The 22,978-nt window shown below is 37.0% G+C and overlaps 1 protein-coding gene and 2 long non-coding RNA genes across 3 annotated transcripts in view; 1 reads left to right on the forward strand and 2 right to left on the reverse strand.

The window, feature by feature from the left end:
- Positions 1-22,978, forward strand: part of LOC140141149 (uncharacterized) — a 483,782-nt gene that overhangs the window by 427,832 nt on the left and 32,972 nt on the right. The gene's annotated exons all lie outside the window — the stretch shown is intronic.
- Positions 1,891-9,703, reverse strand: LOC140140329 (SH3 domain-binding glutamic acid-rich-like protein 3). Its single transcript, XM_072162097.1, has 3 exons — positions 9,601-9,703; positions 3,872-4,039; positions 1,891-2,881 (listed from the first exon to the last, which is right to left on the reverse strand). Exons 1-3 carry the CDS (start codon positions 9,643-9,645, stop codon positions 2,816-2,818), a joined length of 279 nt encoding a protein of 92 aa, XP_072018198.1. The 5' UTR covers positions 9,646-9,703; the 3' UTR covers positions 1,891-2,815.
- Positions 14,893-21,713, reverse strand: LOC140140330 (uncharacterized). Its single transcript, XR_011857256.1, has 3 exons — positions 21,469-21,713; positions 17,837-18,030; positions 14,893-16,093 (listed from the first exon to the last, which is right to left on the reverse strand). It is a non-coding gene; the product is annotated as an uncharacterized lncRNA (long non-coding RNA).

Below are 22,978 nucleotides of genomic sequence, written 5' to 3' on the forward strand. Positions count from 1 at the left end.
ACCAATAGAACGAGAAGATTTGCCCCTTAATTTTGCATACCACTTTGACCAATTTTTTTTTCTCATTTCTTCACAAAATGCAAAAAACCCGCAAAAAATGTGATGGGTGTAGTACCCCCTTAAATAAAATTGTCAAAAAATCAGACCAGACCAATTAACACTGATTTCAATGGGCCTAATTAGGTATTCGTGCTGCCATATCTCGGGCCCTCATGATCCGATTCCCACCAAATTTGGACTGCGGATGTTTTTCATCATGTTCTACTGAAATATGGTCATGAAAATGCTGAAATGCAAAAAAAAAGTTTTTTGTGACGTCATCACTTCGGTACTCTATAATACAATTGAATACCTGAGTGTAAGAAGGGCCCAACTCCATCAAAACTGTTTTTGAGATATTAAGAAAAAACTTAATATTTGGAAAAGTTTTATAGACGGAACGTTTTTATCTTTAGGAGAAACAGTCTGCTGGCAATAGAATGCTGGGGGTAACTCATTTTTGTAAAACATTGGAGTTGGGCCCTTCTTCCACTCAGGTATTCAATTGCATACAAAAGGGTCGACAATGTTATGAGTAGGGCCTACAGCATGATAAAAGCAAGCACACCAACATGGTCAAATGTGACCAAACTAACCGACACAAAAACGCGTAATAACCATGAGAGGAAAATTACCAGCCCTTGCACTCGGCAAGATGAAGCGTACAACAGGATTAATTGAGCGTTATGAATGAGCAAGAGCCGCCACCTATGTGAAATCTGCTATGGGAGCTTTGACGATAATATCTAGAGCAACACCTGTGTTGATTCAATTCAATGCCTTTCTTTTATCTATTGACCTCCAATAAAGGATTCAAACTATTATAAATAGCGTCCCTGACCTAATGTGACACATATTGAATGAGGCGAAAAGGGATTGGTCTACTGGAATATGCTTGACCAAACTCAATGTGATCAGTACACTGTCCTATGCCTTATTGTGATGAGGCGGGTTCAAAGGTGGAAGCTCTATAGTCCGACGGTTCTTTATTACGACGGTTCTTTAGTCCGAAGGTTCTTTAATCCGACGGTTCTTTATTACGATGGTTCTTTATTCCGACGGTTCTTTATTTCGAAGGTTCTATAGTCCGAATTTTAAAAAAGGTTCCCTAATCCGAATATTATTTAAAAGAGGTTCTTTAATCCGAATTTTAAAAACGATTCTCTAGTCCGAATATGAAAATAGACTCTATAGTCTGAATTTAAAAAAATGTTCTCTAGTCCGAATATAGAAATAGGTTCTATAATCCGAATTCAAAAAAAGGTTCTCTAGTCCGAAATTTCAAAACGGTTCTATAGTCCGAAACGGGTACCGTGTTCTTTAGGCCGAATTGATAAACGGATTCTATAGTCCGAATTTTATTTTTATCATTTGTTTCAGTGTCAAATCATCAATTGTTAAATAGAGTAGAGTATTGAAGTAAACATGTGTGCAATTTTGGTTCATTTTGATAGACAGGATTTTAAGATATGACCTTGTGAAAAATTATAAGTTCCTTTTTGAGCTCAGTTTACAATCAAACAGATGAGGTATGAATGGTTGTGGCATTTTCAACACTTACTTTATCACTCATCTGATGCTCTGATTTATTTAAACCGTTGAAAGCAAAACTAGATAGTAGATTATTTAGCAACAAATTAATACACGTAGACCTAGAACAGTAGAAATTGTCATACCTTTATACTTGTTGTAAAAACATTTTGGTTTGGGTCAAAGCGTTTTAATAACATTCAAATATCGGGTTATATAAAGGTCGTTTTGTACCAAAAAACACTACAACAAACTTTAAGAATGTTGTGAAATTTTTTAAATGTCAACATTTTATATTTTATTGCAACATATTTTGTGCAAAATATTTTGTCAAAACTTTTAAGTAACATTATGTTAGAATGTTTTGCATCAAGTTTTAAAACATGTTTCTAAATGGTATTAAAACGTTTTTACCCTTTATTATAACCCAGCTACATTGAAACGTTTTCTGTAAAACATTTTGTGTTTGCTGGGTTGTAAGCCCTTATGTTAAATATTGTAATCATCTTCAGTTTGTATTATTTTTTCCTTGGGAGCTACCGCTCCCTCTGAAACATACCTCGGCCCAAAACAAATCCGATTTCACAATGACCTCCAAATAATTGGTGTGCAGTTATTATTGTCTAAGTAATAAAATGTCAACTGTCTATTAGCCTTTTACTAAGGTATGGCGGACACAATATGATGACGCTGCACGAAGTGGGTAAAGTCTTTTGAATTTGGCGGGTTTTACCCATATTGAATACTACCCTCCTTCGAAAGAGCTTATTTTGTGTCTTATAACAAAATCAGTACTACCCATAAGTGGCACATTCACCTATTCGCTGTCGTAGTGCACGTTAGTAACCATTGATTACTACTCCAAGCCTGGGCTCATACACCTGTTCCGAATTTTGATATGCCATAGGCTTTGTGTTGTGATCATTTCGATCAGTGGTTCGTAACAAAGAAAGCGTGATCCAGTTGGCCTATCAACGGTCATATTGTAACGTGCACTACGACAGCGAATACAAAATTGTAGCTGATATAATTCAATAATTTCCCATTTAGCATAATCATCATCCCTTCAATAAAATGTCTTCCACCTGAACTAATTTACAAGATCTCTTCTACATTGAAGATGGCTTTCCCTTTTAAAGGGAATTTTTATCATCTATTACGCCAGTGCCTCACTTGCATAATTATCTTGTTTATAAGTCACCTTATAAGAAGAGTCTCTGTGGTTAGATTGATCAAATGTCATTTTTTATTTTAACTTTAGGAATTCCTCCACCGTTTCGTTTTCAACTGCTTCTTCAAATGCTGCAATGTCCTGTGGACAGACAAAATGAAAATACTCCATTATATTCATATCTGACCATGTGTGAAATGGGGATCCTTTGTCTTTCGTCAGTAAGGATTGAGCATCATTTTGCATTGAAACACTCATACTATATTGGCCTACCCTATCATAACAAAAGTAACATTTTCTGAAAGGCAAATTATGTTCAATGTTTCCACAAATGGCAACTAACTTTCAGTAGAGGCAAGTCTTAAGCAGGGCTAGGTGCAAATCCAAATATGCATGAAGAAGTTGTCAAAACAAATTAACAGAGCAGCAACTCCCCAAATTAGGCTATGTATGGCTGTAGGATAATGGCCAAGGTTAAGAACATTCGTGGCCAATGGCCGAGTCGCGAAGCGACGAGGCCATTCTATCCACGAATGTTCTAATCCGCGGCCATTAATCATTTAATACACACCTATGACGCTATTGTTTTATCGCTCCATTGTTTTCCAAGAATGGAGCGTTATTGAAATAAGTTGCTCATTTACAAACTGAGCGTGTCTATAGTCAATGGCTGTTTACGGAAAGATTATATTGCAATAACAATTGATTTCGCAGTACTTATACGATATTGTACGCTAAATAACGGCTCAGCTAACATGCTCTATGATCAATTGCTGATTGAAAAATACACGTACTCTTGTACAAAGCTAAATAATGTAGTTCACATAGCAATGCGCGCGGGTGTCTGAGACAGACTTTTTTTCTTTTGGCCTTACAAAAGAAAGTCACTGAGGTACACAAACATGATTATTAGATATTGATTTATAGTTAGTTGTACCACACAAAAACTTTTTTGAAAATTAGTGAAATGTTTCCCAACTCTTCTTCAAGAGCTTTTTGATCCCATCATCTCTAGTTCTCATACACTAATCACTGTCAAAAATGAGCTAGTGTCCACCATTGTTGGTATATCATCTTAATATTATTCAATTTGTGGTCCACCAATTGAATGGCACACATTCCCTGACTTACCCCACAATATGTGTCATTATTTGCGAACTGAGGTGGCAGTGCTTTGTCATTTCCTGCTACCTCTCTCATCTTTCCTTTGCTGTCTTCACTAAGTGCTATATCAATCGTCTGATAAGGAATCTTTTTGCCATCTAAGACCAGCAAAATCTTCTGCTGGTGTTTCTTGACCTGATTTAAAAAAGTATGAATTAATTAATTTATGAACATACAAGCATACTGCTCCATCGGCAGCGACCCACCGACCAATAAGTAAACTAGCAAACAAGCATATACGCTGGATCAGATACATCGATGGAACTCACTTTTTGGCCATTTTGAGATTTTGGTACCAATAAATGCGCGTAATTTTTTTTTGGGGGGGGGGCTTTGGGGCGCCAGCCCGCCGGGGTAAAAGCAGGGGGCGGCCAAAATGAAGGGGCGGAGGAAGAAGAAGGGGCGTCAAAACGAAGGGCCGGAAAAAGGAATTAGTAAATAACAAAAAGGGCGTAAAAATTTGATAAAGCATATTTTTGAAAAAATGGTACTATACATCAAAATGTGCTGCTTTTTAGGTTTTTAGGTCGCTAGCGCCTGAAACCTTTTTTTTTTTTTTTGCTCTTCACTTTTTCAAACGACCGAGAAAAAAATTGGGTCAACCTTTTCAGGCTGTTGAGGAAGGGGTGGCAAAATTGAATTTTCTTCAGCCCCCCGGGGTTGGGGCGGTCCCGGTACGCCACTGCAAAATAATCACCCGCACCCACCGTTTCTTCCAGTCATAAGGGTAGACTAGGTATTGTTGGTCGAAACAAAAAAAAAAACCGATTTTCATTATCTAAATCAATATATTATTGAAATCTAACTCTTTGATGTTGTAAAAGTGCATTCTACAAATCATAATTATACTTTGAAAATTTGCTTGATTTATTATTGTTATGTACGTTTTACAAAGTGCTGTTGTTTCAGCCCTCTTATACAACATAACTCAAGAACCACAGGACCTACAAAAGTATATTTGTGATATTTGAATTCTTCTACACACTCGCTATGTAATGATCAATGCAATCCAAAGCTCGGTACCATTCGCAAGATGCTGTGAACTACCTACCAAATTGCAACAGTTTAAAATAGTTGTCAACCTTAACCAAATCAAACTTAATATTGCAGATATAACACAATTCTACTTAGCCGCACCACAATTAGCCAATTGTAATTAGCCAGAAAGCCTCAACTCTGAAAGCCCGAACTCAATTTGGTCCAACACTGACTAAAGATGACACAATTTAAGCTTGATGCCACTTGAGGTAAACAATTAAGTGCCGGACACAATAGACACTAATCCATCTTTAAGCACTTTTTAAGTGTAGTTACAGAACTGTAATAGATAATTGAATGGTCATTGGATTCTATTGTAATAACCATCCCATTCACCATTGACAACACTGAAAGTTACATACTGCAGTTACTGTCCGTTTTCCTATACACAATACACAGTGCTCTCACCATTGACGCGCGACCTTTACAAATAGTCTATGTTAGAAGTATATTGCATTTGCCTAGTTAACATCACTGTGTGAAAAATAACCGGCCAATATTTTAACTATTCTCCAAACTTCTAGCAAATATATTTCTCTAACATGACCTAAAATTGCAGCTAGGTTAGATGTTCAGAAGGGGTCGCACTTTCGTAGAATATGAGTGAGGGCAAAGCATAGCTAGCTCATAGCTAGCCAACTCCCCGTGTTAATAGAATGGAGATTTGACCGAAAATATTGAGCTATATTGGTAACGGACCGCTCCGTTCTGAAGGCCCGGGTCTGAAGGATGCCACAAAAAAACGGTACAAGCTACATTTATACTATTCTACGAAATTCTAGAAAATATAGTTTTGTAACATGTCCTAAATTTTTAGCTAATTTAGGTGTTTGGAGAGGGTCGCACTTTTGTGTTTTAGGAAGGATATGTAAACGACAGATACAGTAGCGTAGCCAGCAGGGGGGGGGGCAGGGGGCAGAGTGCCCCCTGACAAAAAAATGAAAGAAAAAGTGCCCTTCTGACAAAAAATGAAAAAAGAAAATCAGGAGGGCAAAGGAAAAGAAAAAGGGCAAGGAGCCCCTTTTCTAGCAAAATTCAGGGCCAAAATAGTGTAAAATACAAAAAATGTTCGCGCTACGCGCGCACATTGTAACAATAAAGCCCTTTTTAGCCGGATAATGGGCGAAAATAGTGTAAAATACCATTTTTTCGCGCTACGCGCGCACATCATCCCAATAAGGCCCTTTTCGGGAAGCTCGAAGACATACAGTCTCTATGTATTGTATGATGCAACTGCAATTTTTTTCGTCTGTGCCCCAAAAATTTTATTTTGCCCCCCCTGACCAAGAAAGCTGGCTACGCCCCTGGACAGATAACACCAAAAATATGAAGAAATTATTTCAAAACCGTGTTAAGCCAACATTCAGTATGTTGCTCATTTTCAAGAATGCTGGTTAACAAAAAGCAGGCCATTGTCTCATTTCGTGAACAAAGGTCCACATACCATTGTTTCCTTTCGCTTCCTTTATAATCGGTTACCCAACTGAAGCTATAATACCAGCTTTATTGCGATATCGCACGTGTAAAACAGACACATGTGCACAACCAGAGAAGATCCGATTTAATCAGTTGAGCTGTTTCAATGAGTGTTATCTTGGTTTAATAGCTTTTAATGGGGTTTAAGTCCTGCAAAGGTCGAGATGAATTCTACTGTAGACATGACTGCATCATGAGAAGCCGTAAGTCAGAGATTATAGATTTCAGTCAGCACCAGAAAGACTTAAGGCTACATGCTCTTTTTGGTTGAAATTTTTGGCGGAAATAATCCCGCACAAATATTAAAGTAATCTTTTCCCACAACTAAATATCATAGCCAGGAAATTAATGATGTATCTGGTAGCTTAGATCATAACTTTCATATACTTTAGTTGCAATTATCCCAGAAAATTCTTGATTTGTTTTTACAGAGTCTTGAATTGCCGAGGTTTATGATCAAAAACGTCACTCGGTGTATTTTGAAATTCGAAACCATAACTCTTCTCAAATTAACCCCAAATCATAATTTATTATATACACGTGTAGCAAATACCAATGGGAATAATTGGACGTTGTTTGGGGAGCCTAAATTTGATTTGATTTTATTTCACAATATTTCTAGTGTGAGAATTTTGACCTGTCAATCCCTTTTCGGATTTCGCATCCGAATTCATTAAAATGTGATATTTTGAATAAATAATGAGTACGCTTACCTTTCTGCAACACTTCCCGGTACCATTGCGCATCTGGTGACAGCCAACATTTTGGCTGAAACAGTCCCTTATTCCTATCATTTTTGAACAAAATATGCCTCAAAATTACGTACATTACACGTATATATTGGCACAGCTATTTACGGTGGGGTCGGCTATTGGAAGCTATTATGGTACCAGGCATGTCAAGCAGATACATACATAAGGGCGGTATATTCAAATGCTATTGTCTGGATCATTGAGTATCGATCGCGCAAGTAGGCTTACACACGCAGGGGTGTGTTGTCGCGCCCCTGGTTTTGACATAAATTACAATGACGTCTTGAATGACCCAGCGTTTTTATTATATTTATTAGAAAATTAATCGTCGTTTATTACGAGTCCTAAGAGTCATACTAGTTCAATTCATCAAAATTAATTTGTATTAAATGAAAAACAAACAGACAAGTAGAGTGCAATGTCTTACTATGACTGTATTCCTACCAAAATCTGCTTTTCAATACACTAGAAACGTGTTGATATGTATATCTTTGAAAATCGTCAGACATTAACCACAGGTACCGCCGTGGCACAGTGGCATCGTTCACTCTTCAGCATAGTGTATCGGCAGTGGTTCGAACCCTGGTGTAAATTTTAGTAATTTTTATTCTTTTTACTAATATGCTGTGCCGTTTTTCAAACACGCCCCTGAATGAAATTCATGGGCAAGTACCCTTAACTCAGTACTTAAGGTTATTAATTATTTTTAACTGTTGTGATTTGGTAGTTCACAGCATCTTACGAATGGTAGTGAGCTTTGGCAAAAAGTGCATTGCTCAATTCATAGCGAGTGTGTAGAAGAATGAAAATATCACAGATATACTTTTATAAGTGCTGCGGTTCTTTAGTTACGTTGTAAAAAGGGCTGAAACAACAACACTTTTGTAAAACGTACATAACTCATTTACAACAATAAATAAGCAGATGTGGAAATAGGAGTATAAAGTGACCAGTAGATACCAGTTGTAGTCCTACTAATTCATGGCATATTGGATGACCTAGGGAAAGTTAGCCCATATTAGCAAGACTATCCTTGCCTTCAAGGTGAAACAAACCTACTCATGTTACCCTCTGGCCATGGGATGGCCTGGTGTCAGATCTTACCCAGGGAAAGATGACATTCCAATATAATGCCTTTAACGGAATTCTAAAGAATATATTAATTTCCACTACATGTATTCTTTATCATGTTATAATGAATAGGATACAACTTCCAATTTAATTACAATGTAGGTCTATGTGTCTGATTTAACTCAAATTTGGTCCTATATAATATATAGGATTTGTCCTATATAATATATAGGACCAAATTTGAGTTAAATCAGACACATATATTGTTAGTGAAGTTATAATCAAGCGTGGACAACTCACGGCGAATTTTGTGCGGCCCGCGAGACTCTCGGAGATATTTAATAAGGAAAGCTACGAGGGGCGGTCAATAAGTTCATAGAACAAGGTACTTGAAAGAGTACTAGCCAAATTCTTTATATCTCACTCTTGAAGATGGCCATTGCAAACCTTAATGGACCTGTCTCAATTTTTCTTGAAACTTTCTGTGTCAACAAAATGAAAATCTTCCGATTACTCCATGAGCCACTCTTCAGTGAAGGTTCAGCATTGATCACCAGCAAACGTGATATTATGAAGGCGGGACTTTAAATTCTAAATTAGGTTTCGCTAACTGGAGCTGGAGGCCATGTCTGCACCACAATAGGGTTACTTTAGTTATCTGATACTCTGTCATGAGTGGCAGCTTGATAAACTGAGAATAGTGTACAGGACACGATCCAAGAACAGACCCATTCCTACCACCAACCTTCACTTGATGCCTTGCCTCAATTTCGCTATCAAAATCGTATGATATTTGCCTATAATTGTAATTTCAATTGGCAAAAGATCTGTCATCAAGACTCTCCCTGAATCTCAGAAAACAGCGATGAAGACCTCGATTTATGGTGACCGAGTGATGATCTTCTTTGGGGTGGGGGATATAGGTGCTTCCACTGAATCAACTCATGATTCCAGTGCTTAATGTATGTCTTGTCACCTTTAACCAGTTATAGATCAAACTTGTCTCGGTCCTCATTCTAAGTGTATTTGAAGTGTGGACCTGATTATGTGATCTGGTATCAATTTCTTGCAAGACGATTCTGGGACCTTCATTTAGAAGACACCCTGGAATACTCAAATGTTAATGGATTTATGTTAAAAACAGTTTCATCGAAGTGCGCGAACATTTGACTTGGCCGGGGCGAAGAATTGATGCTGAATTGGTCAATTCGGCGCCCCAATTAGGGTGGCGCCCAGGGCACGTGCCCCACTTGCTTCATTCGAATAGTTTCCGATCTACGCTACGGTGACGCTTTAAATTATTGATGCAGACAGTGTTTTGTTTTCATGTATTGCATGATTTTATATCGCCACACCTACCTCCAAATTGCTGGACACAGAAGTAAAGTAAAGTATGACGCCCATGTTGTCTACCTCAAGTTTTCACCTAAAACCAACAAATCAAAGATTGTAGGGATGTAATGAGACTCCCAGCAAACACAAAAACGTTTTAAAAACGTTTTAAATAAGTTATATTTTGGCTTTTGGTTTAGGTAAAAATGTTTTAATAACATTAAAATGTCGGGTTATATAAAGGTCATGATAACGTTTTAAAACGTTTTGTACGAAAACACACTACAGCAATATTTTTAAAATGTTTTCAAACTGTTATTGTAAACTATTTTTGCAAACATATTTTGCCAAATATTTTGTCAACACTTAAATAACATGATGTTAAAATATTTGCATCCAGAAAACACAGAAATGTTCTTAAAATGTTTTTTCAAAACGTTTTAATAACATTTAAATGTCGGGTTATATAAAGGTCATGAAAACGTTTTAAAAACGTTATTGCAAATATTTTGGGCAATCATTTTTCACAAAATATTTTTTCAACCCCAAAATAACATTCTCTATAGAATGTTTTGTATCAAGTTTTCAAAAATGTTTTTGGGATGTTATTAAAACGTTTTTATACCCTTTATATAACCCGACATTTAAACGTTTTCTGTAAAACATTTTCTGTTTGCTGAGCAGTAGATTATCAAAAAATGTTTTTTAATGTTACGAAAACGTTTTATACCCTTAGTATACCCTTTATATAACCCGACATTTAAACATTTTCTGACAACCTTTTATAACCTTTTGCGAATGATGTCGAAAACGTTTTGTGTTTGCTGGGCTGTTGTTTGACCCGTTTTGACACAAATTGTTTCAAATTCCCGGAGTTTTCAGCCCGTGTGTAAGTCTACAACTAGTGAAATCTACAGTAGATAGCGAAACAGGAAGTTCCTTTCAAACTTATTACAATAGTGGCGCTCCACAGCAGTGGCATAGATAAAAGAAATCAGGATGTGGCAATTGCTCATTAGCATGTGTCCAATTCTTATTTAGATATCGTTTTGTTATTAAAATGTCCTGACCTTGTTAGAGGGCGCTAATAATATCCACAGACAGAGCTTGACTCATATTCTATATTGGGTTAAACGCGCAATTAAATAGCTGTTAAATGATTGGCTTAGCTTTCCATAGTATACCATTTTGTTATAAAATAAATGTGACTGTTCAATTTATTGTGAGTAAACTTCAAGTTTATACGTGATTAGCATCAAAGTGCCGAGCTCGGGTTAAATCTAGCTAAATCTAGCAGTGTCAAATTCTGTTGCATTACCCCATCTGGATAATAGAATTCTATTAAAAAAAATATTGAATTCTAACAGATAGATGTGCAGTAAACACGATTTATCAGCATTTCATACACTCTTCGATAGCGAGAACCAATCAGAACAAGCGTTAGAAAAATCCAAACCATGCATTGATTGTGTCTAATTGCACTCCACGTACTACGCGCAGTGTTTCTCGCGCGTTCGCGTCGCGTAGGATTGATTCATTTTTCGGACGGGTTGTGCACTCCCCCCCCCCTTTGCATTGTGATGTTGATGTGTCCAATGCACTCCCCCTTTCGGGGCTTGTGCATTAGACACATCAACATCAGCGCGCGTGCATTATTTTGTCTAATTTCTCGAGCAACAAGTAATACCCGTTCATTAACCTATGATTAATATAAGACATGTTAATTGACCAAGATAAACAATCGAGTATACACATAACAATTAACTGCATGTAAACCAGCGACCAATCTTAAAATACTGCAGTTTCTGTTTCTGTTTGTTTGAAGAGATTTGGTGTTTTCAGCCACATTAGGCTGAGCCAGCAGGGGAAGTGGGATGAGTTGCCCGCAAACAAAAATATATGTGACTGTACAGCACGAATGACCCGTAAATGTCCTAAATTGTATTCTGAGTTACAGTGTAAAATGTGCACGAAGGTCGTATTCATCGGTCCCTCAATCAATTTGCTTCGACAATAAGTATCTCATTTAGATAGTCAAACACCTTTTAAACCAACCAATAATCCTATTGTTGAAGAGGATAATAAGCTTCTACCTTAGATGTCTACAGAAAATTCTTAATAGCGCTGGTCTTTGTTTGCTTTGGCTAAATCCTGTTCAAGTGGTGAGTTCAATGACCAGCAATGTGGAAAAAGAGACACATGTAGAAACGAAAAATGGTACCATTCTGTTGAAGGAGCAAAGTTCAACAAACCATAACCCCGGATAACCCCTGGATATCGTTTGGAGTCAAATTATATACCCTTTTAAAGCTTATGATATATATTTTCTAAACACGAAATAAAACAAAATTGACCGGGGGAGGACCTTGCCGGACTTATAATACTGCACGTGCTTTTCAATCCTAGACACGTCACTGTAAAACTCAGTGTGATCTCAGGCAGACGTTTTTGGTTCATTTGTGCATTATACTCTAACACCGTAGTCACTTTTGTGTGATTTTCATGCCGGGAGCCAAATACCATTATCTGATCATAGTGAAGATTGATATTTTTCACAGGACAATGAGGAGATGAATACGAACGCACAGACAAATACGGCGCCATAACGCAAGGTCACGTCAGGTATCACATGTATTTGTGACTTCAAATACTCAATTGTATTTCATATTTTATACATGACATGCATTTCCTCTCTAATGTTAAACGAACAAACAACAAACAATTATAGCAGACACTCTCTATCTTGCTAAATAGCAATTCATTGTTAACATGATAGGAATGATTTATACACGGCTTAATCATGGGCGTAGCAAGCGGCCGGACAGGGTGGACGAAGTCCATGGCCCCGAGGGTTCAGGGGCCCCGAGCATAAAAGAGAAAAATAAATAAGGGCTGATAATGGAAAGCAGGGCTGGATTTACCATTGGGCCAGATGTGCCCTGGTCTAGGGCCCCCAAAATGGCTCTATGCATCTTTCTTTTAACCCCAATAACAGCATGTTTTTTGGGCCGAAATATGGCAAAATTGTAAAACTTTTCGCGCTTCGCGCCCATTCAAATAGCAAAATTCTGGCTCATCTGGGGCTAAAATAGTCTGAAATTGATTTTTTTTTTTTTCGCGTGCTTTGCGCGCAAATGTCCTACTAACATCGGAACACAAATATGTTAGTCCCCTCTATATTATACGTAAACCAAAACATGGCCAGTGACTTGAGTGCACATGCCTTCATCGGCACGTGAGTTCAGGCCTAAATCCCGCCCTGGTTAAAAGCCAATACTGCTCCTTGTCCATGGGCCCCTGATGCTCTTCCTACGCCCCTGGGCTTAATAACAATAAAAAGGTTGCCATGGGAACCGTAAACTGTGAATAGAGTCAGAGGGTGCATAAATAGGGACAAAAGTATGAAAGGTTTTTCGGCACTTTGATTTAATCCGTGCAATTAATACTTAGTAAAACCATATTCCAAGCACTAATGGTTTGCTTTTCCAACTTTCTGCGATATAAAGGTTTAAATGTACAGTATTCGACATAGCGAACCGGGAGTCTATAAAACGGGACCCCTTAAAATCACCCCATAAAGCTACTGACAAATTTCTAGGGGGTCCCCGTTTTTCAACTTTGGGGTCCCCGTCTTACCGATTGACCCAGGGTAATCTGTAAAACGGGGACCCCAAAAACGGGGACCCCTAGAAATTTGTCAGTAGCTTTATCGGTTGATTTTAAGGGATCCCCGTTTTTGGGGTCTCCGTTTTACAGATTACCCTAGGTCAATCTGTAAAACGGGGACTCTAAAAACGGGGACCCCAAAATATTGTATATTGGACAAATACGTATATGAAGTGCTTACTACGTTCATAAATTACATTTGTAATATTAGTATATCCATGGTGAATATATTGGCGTGATTTGGAGACTCATCAGTCCTAAAATAGAGAAAGAAAATAGGGGTTCCCGTTTTGGGGCCCCGCTTTACAAATTACCCTGGGTCAATCTGTAAAACGGGGACCCCAAAGTTGAAAAACGGGGACCCCCTAGAAATTTGTCAGTAGCTTTATGGGGTGATTTTAAGGTGTCCCCGTTTTTGGGGTCCCCGTTTTCGGGGGTCCCCGTTTTATAGACTCCCATAGCGAACCTTATAAATTTCATATATAATTATAGTACAGCTGCCCAGTTGAATTATTGTGCATACTGCGATAAAAGCATGAAAATTTCCACTCACAAAGTACAAGATCCAAAGTTTATTTACAGATGTGGAGGCATTTTGGATTTTTAAAATGCTCAAACTTTGTTGAAAGATATACCAAATTGTTCAACCTATCGTTAAGGAGTTTTACCAATACTGGTGGCAAATTGTTCCGTTAGCTCAAAGGAATCAAAAATAAATTTTCTTAAGGGGGTACTACACCCCTGGCCAATTTTGTGCCTATTTTTTACATTTTTCTCAAAAATGATAGCGCATTGGTGACAAGTAAGATATGTATATTATAGGGGCAAGGCTACAACTACTGCACTGAAAATTCAGCAACTCAAGGCAAGTGGTTAATGCCGGGGGTTATTGATTTATTGATCAAATATTGGGTTTCCCTCATTTTTGACTGTAACTCCACAACTGTTGTCTGTGCTGAAATAAAAATTTCCAGTGCAGTAGTTGTAGTCCTTGCCCCTATAATATACTATTATCTTACTTGTCACCAATGCGCTATAATTTTTAAGAAAAATGCAAAAATAGGCACAAAATTGGGCAGGGGTGTAGTACCCCCTTAAGGGCTCTGTCACCCTGAGAGCACACCAAACGCACTAAATTGCATTATGAATACGAGGGATTACAATATTATGGGAAATTATTAAAAACTGATATTTTTGACATTTAACAGTCCTCGAAGTAAACTTTATAAATCTTATGATATGTACTTAAAGATTGTGTATAGCTGGGATCAATTGAAAATGACGATATAACTGTAATTTCATCAAAGACCTAAAAAATTTGATGATTGTCGGTCTTTCATCTCAGCTAAATAATCGTTAAGTGCATATCATTATATTTATACTTCGAGGACTGCTAATATGTCAACAATTTCAATTTTTATTAATTAGCCATAAAATTTGCATTATGTATAAAAATCTAAATTATTTGATGTCATCAAGACATTCCTCGTATTCAGAATGCAATTTTGGTATCTCTGATGTGCTCTCAGGTCCCACAAAAAATGTCAAAGGTGAGTGACCGACCCCTTAACATCCTTAATATCTACTGGGTTTTACTGAGATAGACAATGAACAGGTTAAAGTCATTGCCCGTCCATAGCCCCTCTTAGTCTTCAACTTTCATTGCACATAACAGGTGAGAAATAAAAGACGATCTTAAAACCATTCAGATTGTATCGTAGTTTTATTTTGTATGGGTATTATTGCTCTTGTTACTAAAATGTTATACTAATACCCGTGATCTAAATTTTGTATTTTGCAGGTGTCTGACAGATAAACATTAGTGATAGCTAGAACTAGAATAGAACTTCTTCTACATGTCCATGGAATTTCAAAAGTATAAATCACGTTGGGTCTAAGACTGTGCTAACACTTTTCTTTGACGACTTTGACCTCAATTTTTTATTTTTTCAAATATCTTAAAAATTGAACAGACAGTAGCTGATTTGACTTTGTTGTACAACAATCGCCTTGAGCAGCTAGGTGGTGCGATCGAAAACACAATTTACATTACAAAACACAGATTTTTGTCTGTTTTTCCTGGCCTGAGAAGAAGTATTCATTTGATGGGTCGTTTAAGTCAGCGGACCAAGATACTGACGCCAATGTTCCCTCACAAGTTCATAATATTTTAGTATTTCAGTCAGTTGAAAGATATAGTGATAAATTATGATTTAACCCCCTGAGCACTACCTGCCGATCTAAAATTGCCTCTGATTGGTCAATTACATGATATCTTCACTTTAATCACCAATCAGAATGGAGCTTTGCATTCACTTTTTTTGCGTGGTGAAATTATTCTAACATTGTTGCTGATTGGGACAATTGATAATGAAAAACTTATTTTTGGCCAATTGGCAGGTAGTTATTTGTTTTAGATAAATCAATTGGATCACTTTTAAAAAGAAGCATCAAACATGCGGTTGGTCTTTGGTTCAAATCCAACATGGTTTGATTTTTTATCACTGGTTAGCAAAGGGTTCTTGTCAGTAAATGTAAAGAGACTGCTTATGACAATCCAACAGTGTTTTGTATGAATTTTCAGACATTATTACCTGTGAGAGAAAGTCCGACTTAAAACTAATACTTCTGACAGTTTTAAAAAATGCTGAAATGCGTACATTTACAATTATGATTAGGTTGTTGACAAATTATCTTTTCTTTTTATCCATTAAGCTAGGTCACCATTTTGTAAAGTCACATTTACAAGAAGAATCTCTATGGTTAGAGAGATCAAATGTCATTTTTTACTTTAACAGTTTATGAATTCCTCAAACGCATCGTTTTCAACTGCTTCTTCAAATGCTGCAAAGTCCTGTGGATAGACAAAATGAAAATACTCCATTATATTCTTATCTGATCATTTGTGAAGTGGGGTTCCTTTGCATTTCGTCAGTATTAGGATTGAGCATAATTTTGCATTGAAACACACATTTTTTACATACTCTAGATCCTATCATAGCAAAAGTATAAACATTTCCTGAAAGGAAGATTACCAATCTTTCCAAAAATGGCAACTAAATTTCATTTGGGGCAAATCTAAAGGGATTTGGAATGAGCGTTTTGAGCGTTTCGACAGTATTTATTGTGGGACATAAGAGCACATCAGACATATCGAATTGCATTCTGAATACGAAGAATGTCTTTCTGATATCAAATAATTTTCATTTTTGAAATTCACGATATAATACAAATTTTATGACAAATTATAAAATTTGATATTTTTCACATTTTTGATATATAACAGTCTTCGAAGTAAATTTCATAAATCTAATGATATATAATTCTTAAAGTGTATGTAGCTGGATTGAAAATTTTGACCTTTCATATTGAAGATATGGATTTTTTCCCCAAAAGACCTAATTTTTTTCAAAACGAAAGGTCAAAATTTTCAATTGATCGTCGGCTTTTCATCCCACCTATATACACGTTAAGTATAAATAATCAGATTTATAAAGTTTACTTCGAGTACTGTTAAATATCAAAAATATCAATTTTTAATCATTTGCCACAAAATGTGTATTATATTGCGAATTTCAAAAAATCAAAATTATTTGATATCAGAAGGACATTCTTCATATTCAGAATGCAATTCGATATGTCTGATGTGCTCTAAAGTCCAACAATAAATACTGTCCAAACGTTCATACCCCACCCCTTAAAGCAGGTGTAAATCCATATGCATGAAAGTTGCCAAAACATTGTAACCATTAAAACCATTGATTGGTGCAAAGTAGGGGCAATGGGCCACCTTATGACGTATACTGTGACAGGATTACCCCTAGCTGATGTATTTTATAATATACAGAAAAAAACCATTGCAAAATTTTCAGTCAAAATCCGAGGACAATACAAGAATACTGCTTGGACTACTTTTAACCCTAACTTCGCGGAGGCTCTTTGGTGGAGGAGAAGGAAAGGAGAAAGGAAGAAGATGAAGAGAACTGTCATTTTCTCAGGTGCGGTTTTGAACCCATGACCCCTCAGGTGCTAGACACATGAACGACCATAGAGGTTATCCACGTCACTCATGTGTGACTTCTAACAAAAGCCACTGGTTCCCGTAGTATTCCTCATTCAAACCAATGCAATGCACGACCTCAGAGTTACCTGCATGACTTTGGCGGGCTATTTTGAAACAGTCATGGTTGCACATGCAGTTACATCTTTTGAAAATCCTAAACAAGGTATAGCAGTCGCTGATAGGATATGCAGCTTATAGAACACGGATAACCTCTATACCTTGCCACAGGGGATTACCTTGGCTGGCCAAGCTTTCCGTGCCCATTGCTTTCACATAGCCTTTCATGATCATGTGCAGTCGCATCACATGGAATACATGGAATGCTCACAGTGGATTGCTGCTGTAGCTTTTGGTACAGTTAGGGTTAGCAAACACTTCGACTACATGTAGGTAAAAAAAGAGGTTGTATAACCCTAACTTCGTGGAGGCTTTTTAGCAGAGGGGAAGGAAAGAAGGAAAGGACATTGAAAAAGATGGAGGGAATTTTCATTTTCATTGAATCCCACATTGCCACATTGACTCCACTCTCTTCACCTATGCATCTAGGTTCCCTGACTTATCCCACAATATGTTTCATCATTTGTGAGCTGAGGTGGCAATGCTTTGGGATCATCCGCAATCTCTCTCATCTTTGCTTTGACGTCTTCACTAGCTGATATATCAATCTTCTGAAACTCAATCTCTTTGCTGACTAAGATAACTTCCATCTTCCGCTGCTGCTTCACGATCTGATAAAAAAGATAAATGCATGAATGAATTAATGAATTAATGTATAAACAAACCAGGCATGCCAATCCATCGACGGCGATCCACAGACCAATAAAGTAACAAGTAACAAACAAACATACATTGGATCAGATACATACATCCCAGCAAACACAAAACGTTTCGACGTCATTCGCAAAAGGTTATAAAAAGTTGTCAGAAAATGTTTAAATGTCGGGTTATATAAAGGGTATAAAACGTTTTCATAACATTAAAAAACAATTTTGATAACATACTGCAAATTTTTTAACATAATGTTATTTAGGTGTTGACAAAATATTTGGCAAAAACTGTTTGCCAAAATAATTTACAATAACATTTTAAAAATATTGTTGTAGTGTGTTTTCATACAAAACGTTTTAAAACGTTTTCATCATGTTCATGACCTTTATATAATCTGACATTTTAATGTTATTAAAACGTTTTTACCTACTACCAAAACATATTTTGTTAAAAACGTTTTTAAAACGTTTTTGTGTTTGCTGGGATGGCACAAAGAATGCTCCGTGTGCTGGTCATCTGGGCTTCACCATAATTATTTTCCCAATAGAGCGTAGGTCTACATGCAATAAACCAACCAGAACGGTATAACAATTGAAATGTCTTGAACATGTAACCATGTTTACAGTTCAGTCCAACAGACATGAATAATCAATCTTAATAATGATACTATACATAATAGACCGACTTTTGGCAGTTTTTTCCGACTTTTAAGCTAAAGTTTCACTTCCGGTTTGTAGAAAATTACTATCAATCATGTACAGAACACTGCACTGTGTATTGGTGACCTTTGTTTGCTCAGCTAGTGTTATCTAATGACATTGCTCATAAAGCGTGGTATGTAGTTTATTGATTTAGCCTTTCCGCCACTCAATTTATTTATTTAAATATTTCTTCTTGTAATTAATAATTTAAATAATAAACTATGGGTCATGCTTCATATTTTCTTAGCATCTAGGCTGTATTTGTTGCTTGATAGCACCTTTGCATCATGCATCACTTAAAGGAGTATTTCGTGATCCTAGCATCCTCTACTTATGTCATTTTTCATTAGATATCCACCGAAAAAAAAACCTATTCCCAAAATGTCAGTTGATTCCGATTTTGCGTTCGCGAGTTATGCATGATTATGCGTATTACACTGCTCCATAGACAATGCGTTGTAATTTGGTTCTGGTGCACCAGAACGAAATTCAAATTTCACGATATCTTTGCTAAACGAATTAATCTGCAAGAAATATTTTGTACATAAACATTATGTAGCCAGAGGTTTCCAGTGATATAAAAATCTCAATTTTTTTTGAGAAAAGTTGGGTGATGAGGCTGTGGATCACGAAATGCCCTTTTAAGTTGCAGAAATCTTATCATTTTTTTGAGAACCCTACTGTGTGACAGCTTAAAGGCCCATTCAGTGATTTGCTCATCTGGACGATCGTAAAAATCATAAAAATTCAGATTTTGGTACCTTTATCATTGTCATAAATATGTAAACATAGCCTGCTAGTGGTTCCGCCGAAAGCCGTGTATTTAAGACAAAAATAAGGAATTTACATGAATCTGTAATTTAGATACCGACAGTATCTAAATTAGCTACATGTATTTGAATGGGGCTTCAACTTCGTTAATACTGCTGTTTTCTTTGTGTTTTGCCAAATTTTTTATTTCAAAAATACCAAATGACAACTTGAATGACTTTCAGTTTTAAGCAAATTATAAACAATTTTATTTTTTTACACTTTCGCTGGGATCACTGAATAGGTCTTTAAGAGATGGTAGGGACACGTGAGCATTTCATTCAACATCTAATAAAGAGGTTCTGTGCACTTTTATGGAGAATGACATTTTAAATGAAACCTACCCTTCTAAGTAAATCAAAAGGATTTTTTTATTATTATTAAATTTTACAGATATTAATTTCGTGCAATTGTAGACACCAGTATGCATTTTTGCAGAGTTAATATTAGTTTTTGCATATCAATACCATCAATTTAATGACTTAAACTTAATGACATTAATGATCCTAGTGTGTACTTTCATATCGAATTTCAAAAATTGATAACATATAGGCTTACAATATTAAGCTGGGAGAGTAATGCACAATTTAAATTGCACTAAAAACCACATATTATGAAACTACAATTTTACATGATAAATAAATGACACTATTATTATCATATAGCAAAAACACACTGAAACCTAATTAAACAATACACAACCATCTCCATCTGTGGAGAGCCTGGTGTGTAAGAGACTCATCGATGCAAACATCCATGAGCCTCCCACACACCAAACAAAAATATACACAGCAGCAATAATACATGGCAAAACAAGGGTATCTGTGTAAGAAGCATGAGAGACCCACCGATGTAGCATATAAGAGCAAATCCATGGGCCTCCCATCCCGGGGGGGCACTCAACACAAATGACCATACGGGTATGCTCCCCGGAAAGACCCCCCTTTTGGGTTTCGCAGCTCGAAAGACCCCTATATTTGACCAAAATAAAGCTCCGAAAGACCCTTGATTTGGATAATTTCAGCTCTAAACGACCCAAAAATTGCTCATTCCTCATATTTCTTGTTTTTTCAGGCGATTTTTTAACCAAAAAGCCAAGAAAGACCCTTATTTTGATTTTTCGCAGCTCCAAAAGACCCCATTTTACTTGTTCACAGCCCGGTTCGCAGCTCCGAAAGACCCCTTTTACCGGTACGCCGTCAGCTCCCAAAGCCCCCCCCCCTCAAAATTCCGGGGGAGCATACCCACCAAAATTTTTTTGATGTGCCCCCCCCCCCCGGGCCTCCCATGCCCTTGAACATATATAATCAATGCAATTTCAATAAATATGACACCAATGTAATAATATAACCAAAGTAAATAATGCATTAATAATTCTCATCAAATAAATACCACACACAAAATTGATAACAACATTATTGAGCTGGGAGACTACTGCACAATTTAAATTGCACTAAAACCACATATTATGAAACTACAGTTGTACATGATAATAAATGACACTATTAATCACATATAACAAAAGCACACATTTAAAAGGGCATTTCGTGATCCACAGCCTCATCCCCCACTTTTCTCAAAAAAGTTGAGATTTTTATATCACTCTACTTCATCAACACTTTTATCTCATTGCACGAACGTGACGGTGAGACACGTTAAAATAGCCCCTGGTAGAGTGTGTGTAAGAGACTCATCGATGTAAACACATCAATGAGCCTCCCACACAACAACAAAATTATATAACAACATGGCAAAGACAAATTTGAACTCAATCAATACAGTTATGAATATGACATTAATAAAATACACTTTTCTCATACACAATACACTTTTCTCATACACAAATCACAAGGTACATAAAACCAACTTAACTATCGCCACACCTACCTCCATATTGTTATGCCCAGAAGTATAGTAATATTTCACGCCTCCCATGCTAGGGATCACAAAAAGAGACAGAAAAACAAATGAGTGGATCAGAAGCATGACACAGGTTACCGATGTCATCCAGACTGTGAAACAAAAGAACTGAAAAGAAGTGGTCTTGGGCTAGTCACCAACAAATCTAAGATTGTAGGAATGTAATGAGACTGTTGCTTGACTCGTTGGCACAAATTGTTGCAAATTCGTGTGTGTAATGCTGCTTTCATACTACCCTGCCGTTAGCCGCTGAGCGGCACGGCGCACGCGCATTGCAGACAAACGGACACAATACTTGTCATTGGTTGCAACGCCCTGCCGCAGCGGCAAGCGGCAGGAAAGTATGCTGGAGGCTTTATTCTACGCCTAGTGAATCTACAGCAGATCGTGAAATAGGAAGGTCCTTACATGCATCTATTTTGTCTCGTAAAAATAAACATTTTGGGGCGCCCGCTACGGCGGGTCCCTTATTTGGCTTGACTTTGCAAAATGCGTCTAATTTCGGTCTTGCTAGATTTACTTCGCAACTGTTTTGCTTAAAAGTATGCCCAGCTTAGAAATAAAAACACAACTTGCTTGGTTTTGATTTTATTATTCTTTACTAATATGCACGGAATGAAATCTTATGCGTCTAGGTCCGTTATCCTTTGTTTAAAATACAAAATTAATGGACTCCAAAACACCAACGCTTTTCAGAGATGGCGCTATTACGATCGCAGAGTATGATCCAGGTGAAGAGTGGCATGATTTGATGCGGCAAAAATTATGAGAGGTCAAAAGGTCAAGCTCGCGAGAGGTTTAGAGTGGTCACGTCGTCCGCGACTTTTTAGCTTATTTTAACTCTATTTGGTTGCTTTCACTTTTTATCGCACGATGGTTTGTTCTCGTAAACTTTGTGAACTGCACCGTACCAATAATTTTGGATTTTGGTGTTTTTTATGACTTTTAATCTTAACTTGAAAATTCAATCCTGCATCCATCTACCCGGAGGCCATTTTGCATCATTGTCTACTACGCAATTACAACTCATCTTTGTGCGCCATCTTGAATTTTTCTCCCACCACCAACTTTTTGACACGGATTTGCGGTCAACGGGTACGTTTTCGTGCTCTACCATCATCATCAGTGAATCGTTATGGGACTTAAGTCTATTACCATCCTCAGTGTTATTTGTTTCAATACTGTATTTTTGAGGATTTCATCATGTAAGGTAGGATCGAACTTATACTATTCAGCCTTGGGAACCAGGCCTATAATTGTTGCTCATTTTAGTCATTGAGACCCCCCTAATTCTAGTACGCATACAGGTACTAATATTGACTCATTCAAATTGTTTAAACCATCACTTGTTGGTGATAATGTAAACTCATGCAATCTTCAAAATAATCTGTCTGTGCAAATTTTCTGTGCTTACATCATGCAGTTATTGTTAACTACATCATGTATGCACACAACACAGGGGCACTCACATATGTAA

The sequence above is a fragment of the Amphiura filiformis genome, chromosome 19, assembly GCF_039555335.1.
Source record: "Amphiura filiformis chromosome 19, Afil_fr2py, whole genome shotgun sequence".
Lineage (NCBI taxonomy): Eukaryota > Metazoa > Echinodermata > Ophiuroidea > Amphilepidida > Amphiuridae > Amphiura > Amphiura filiformis.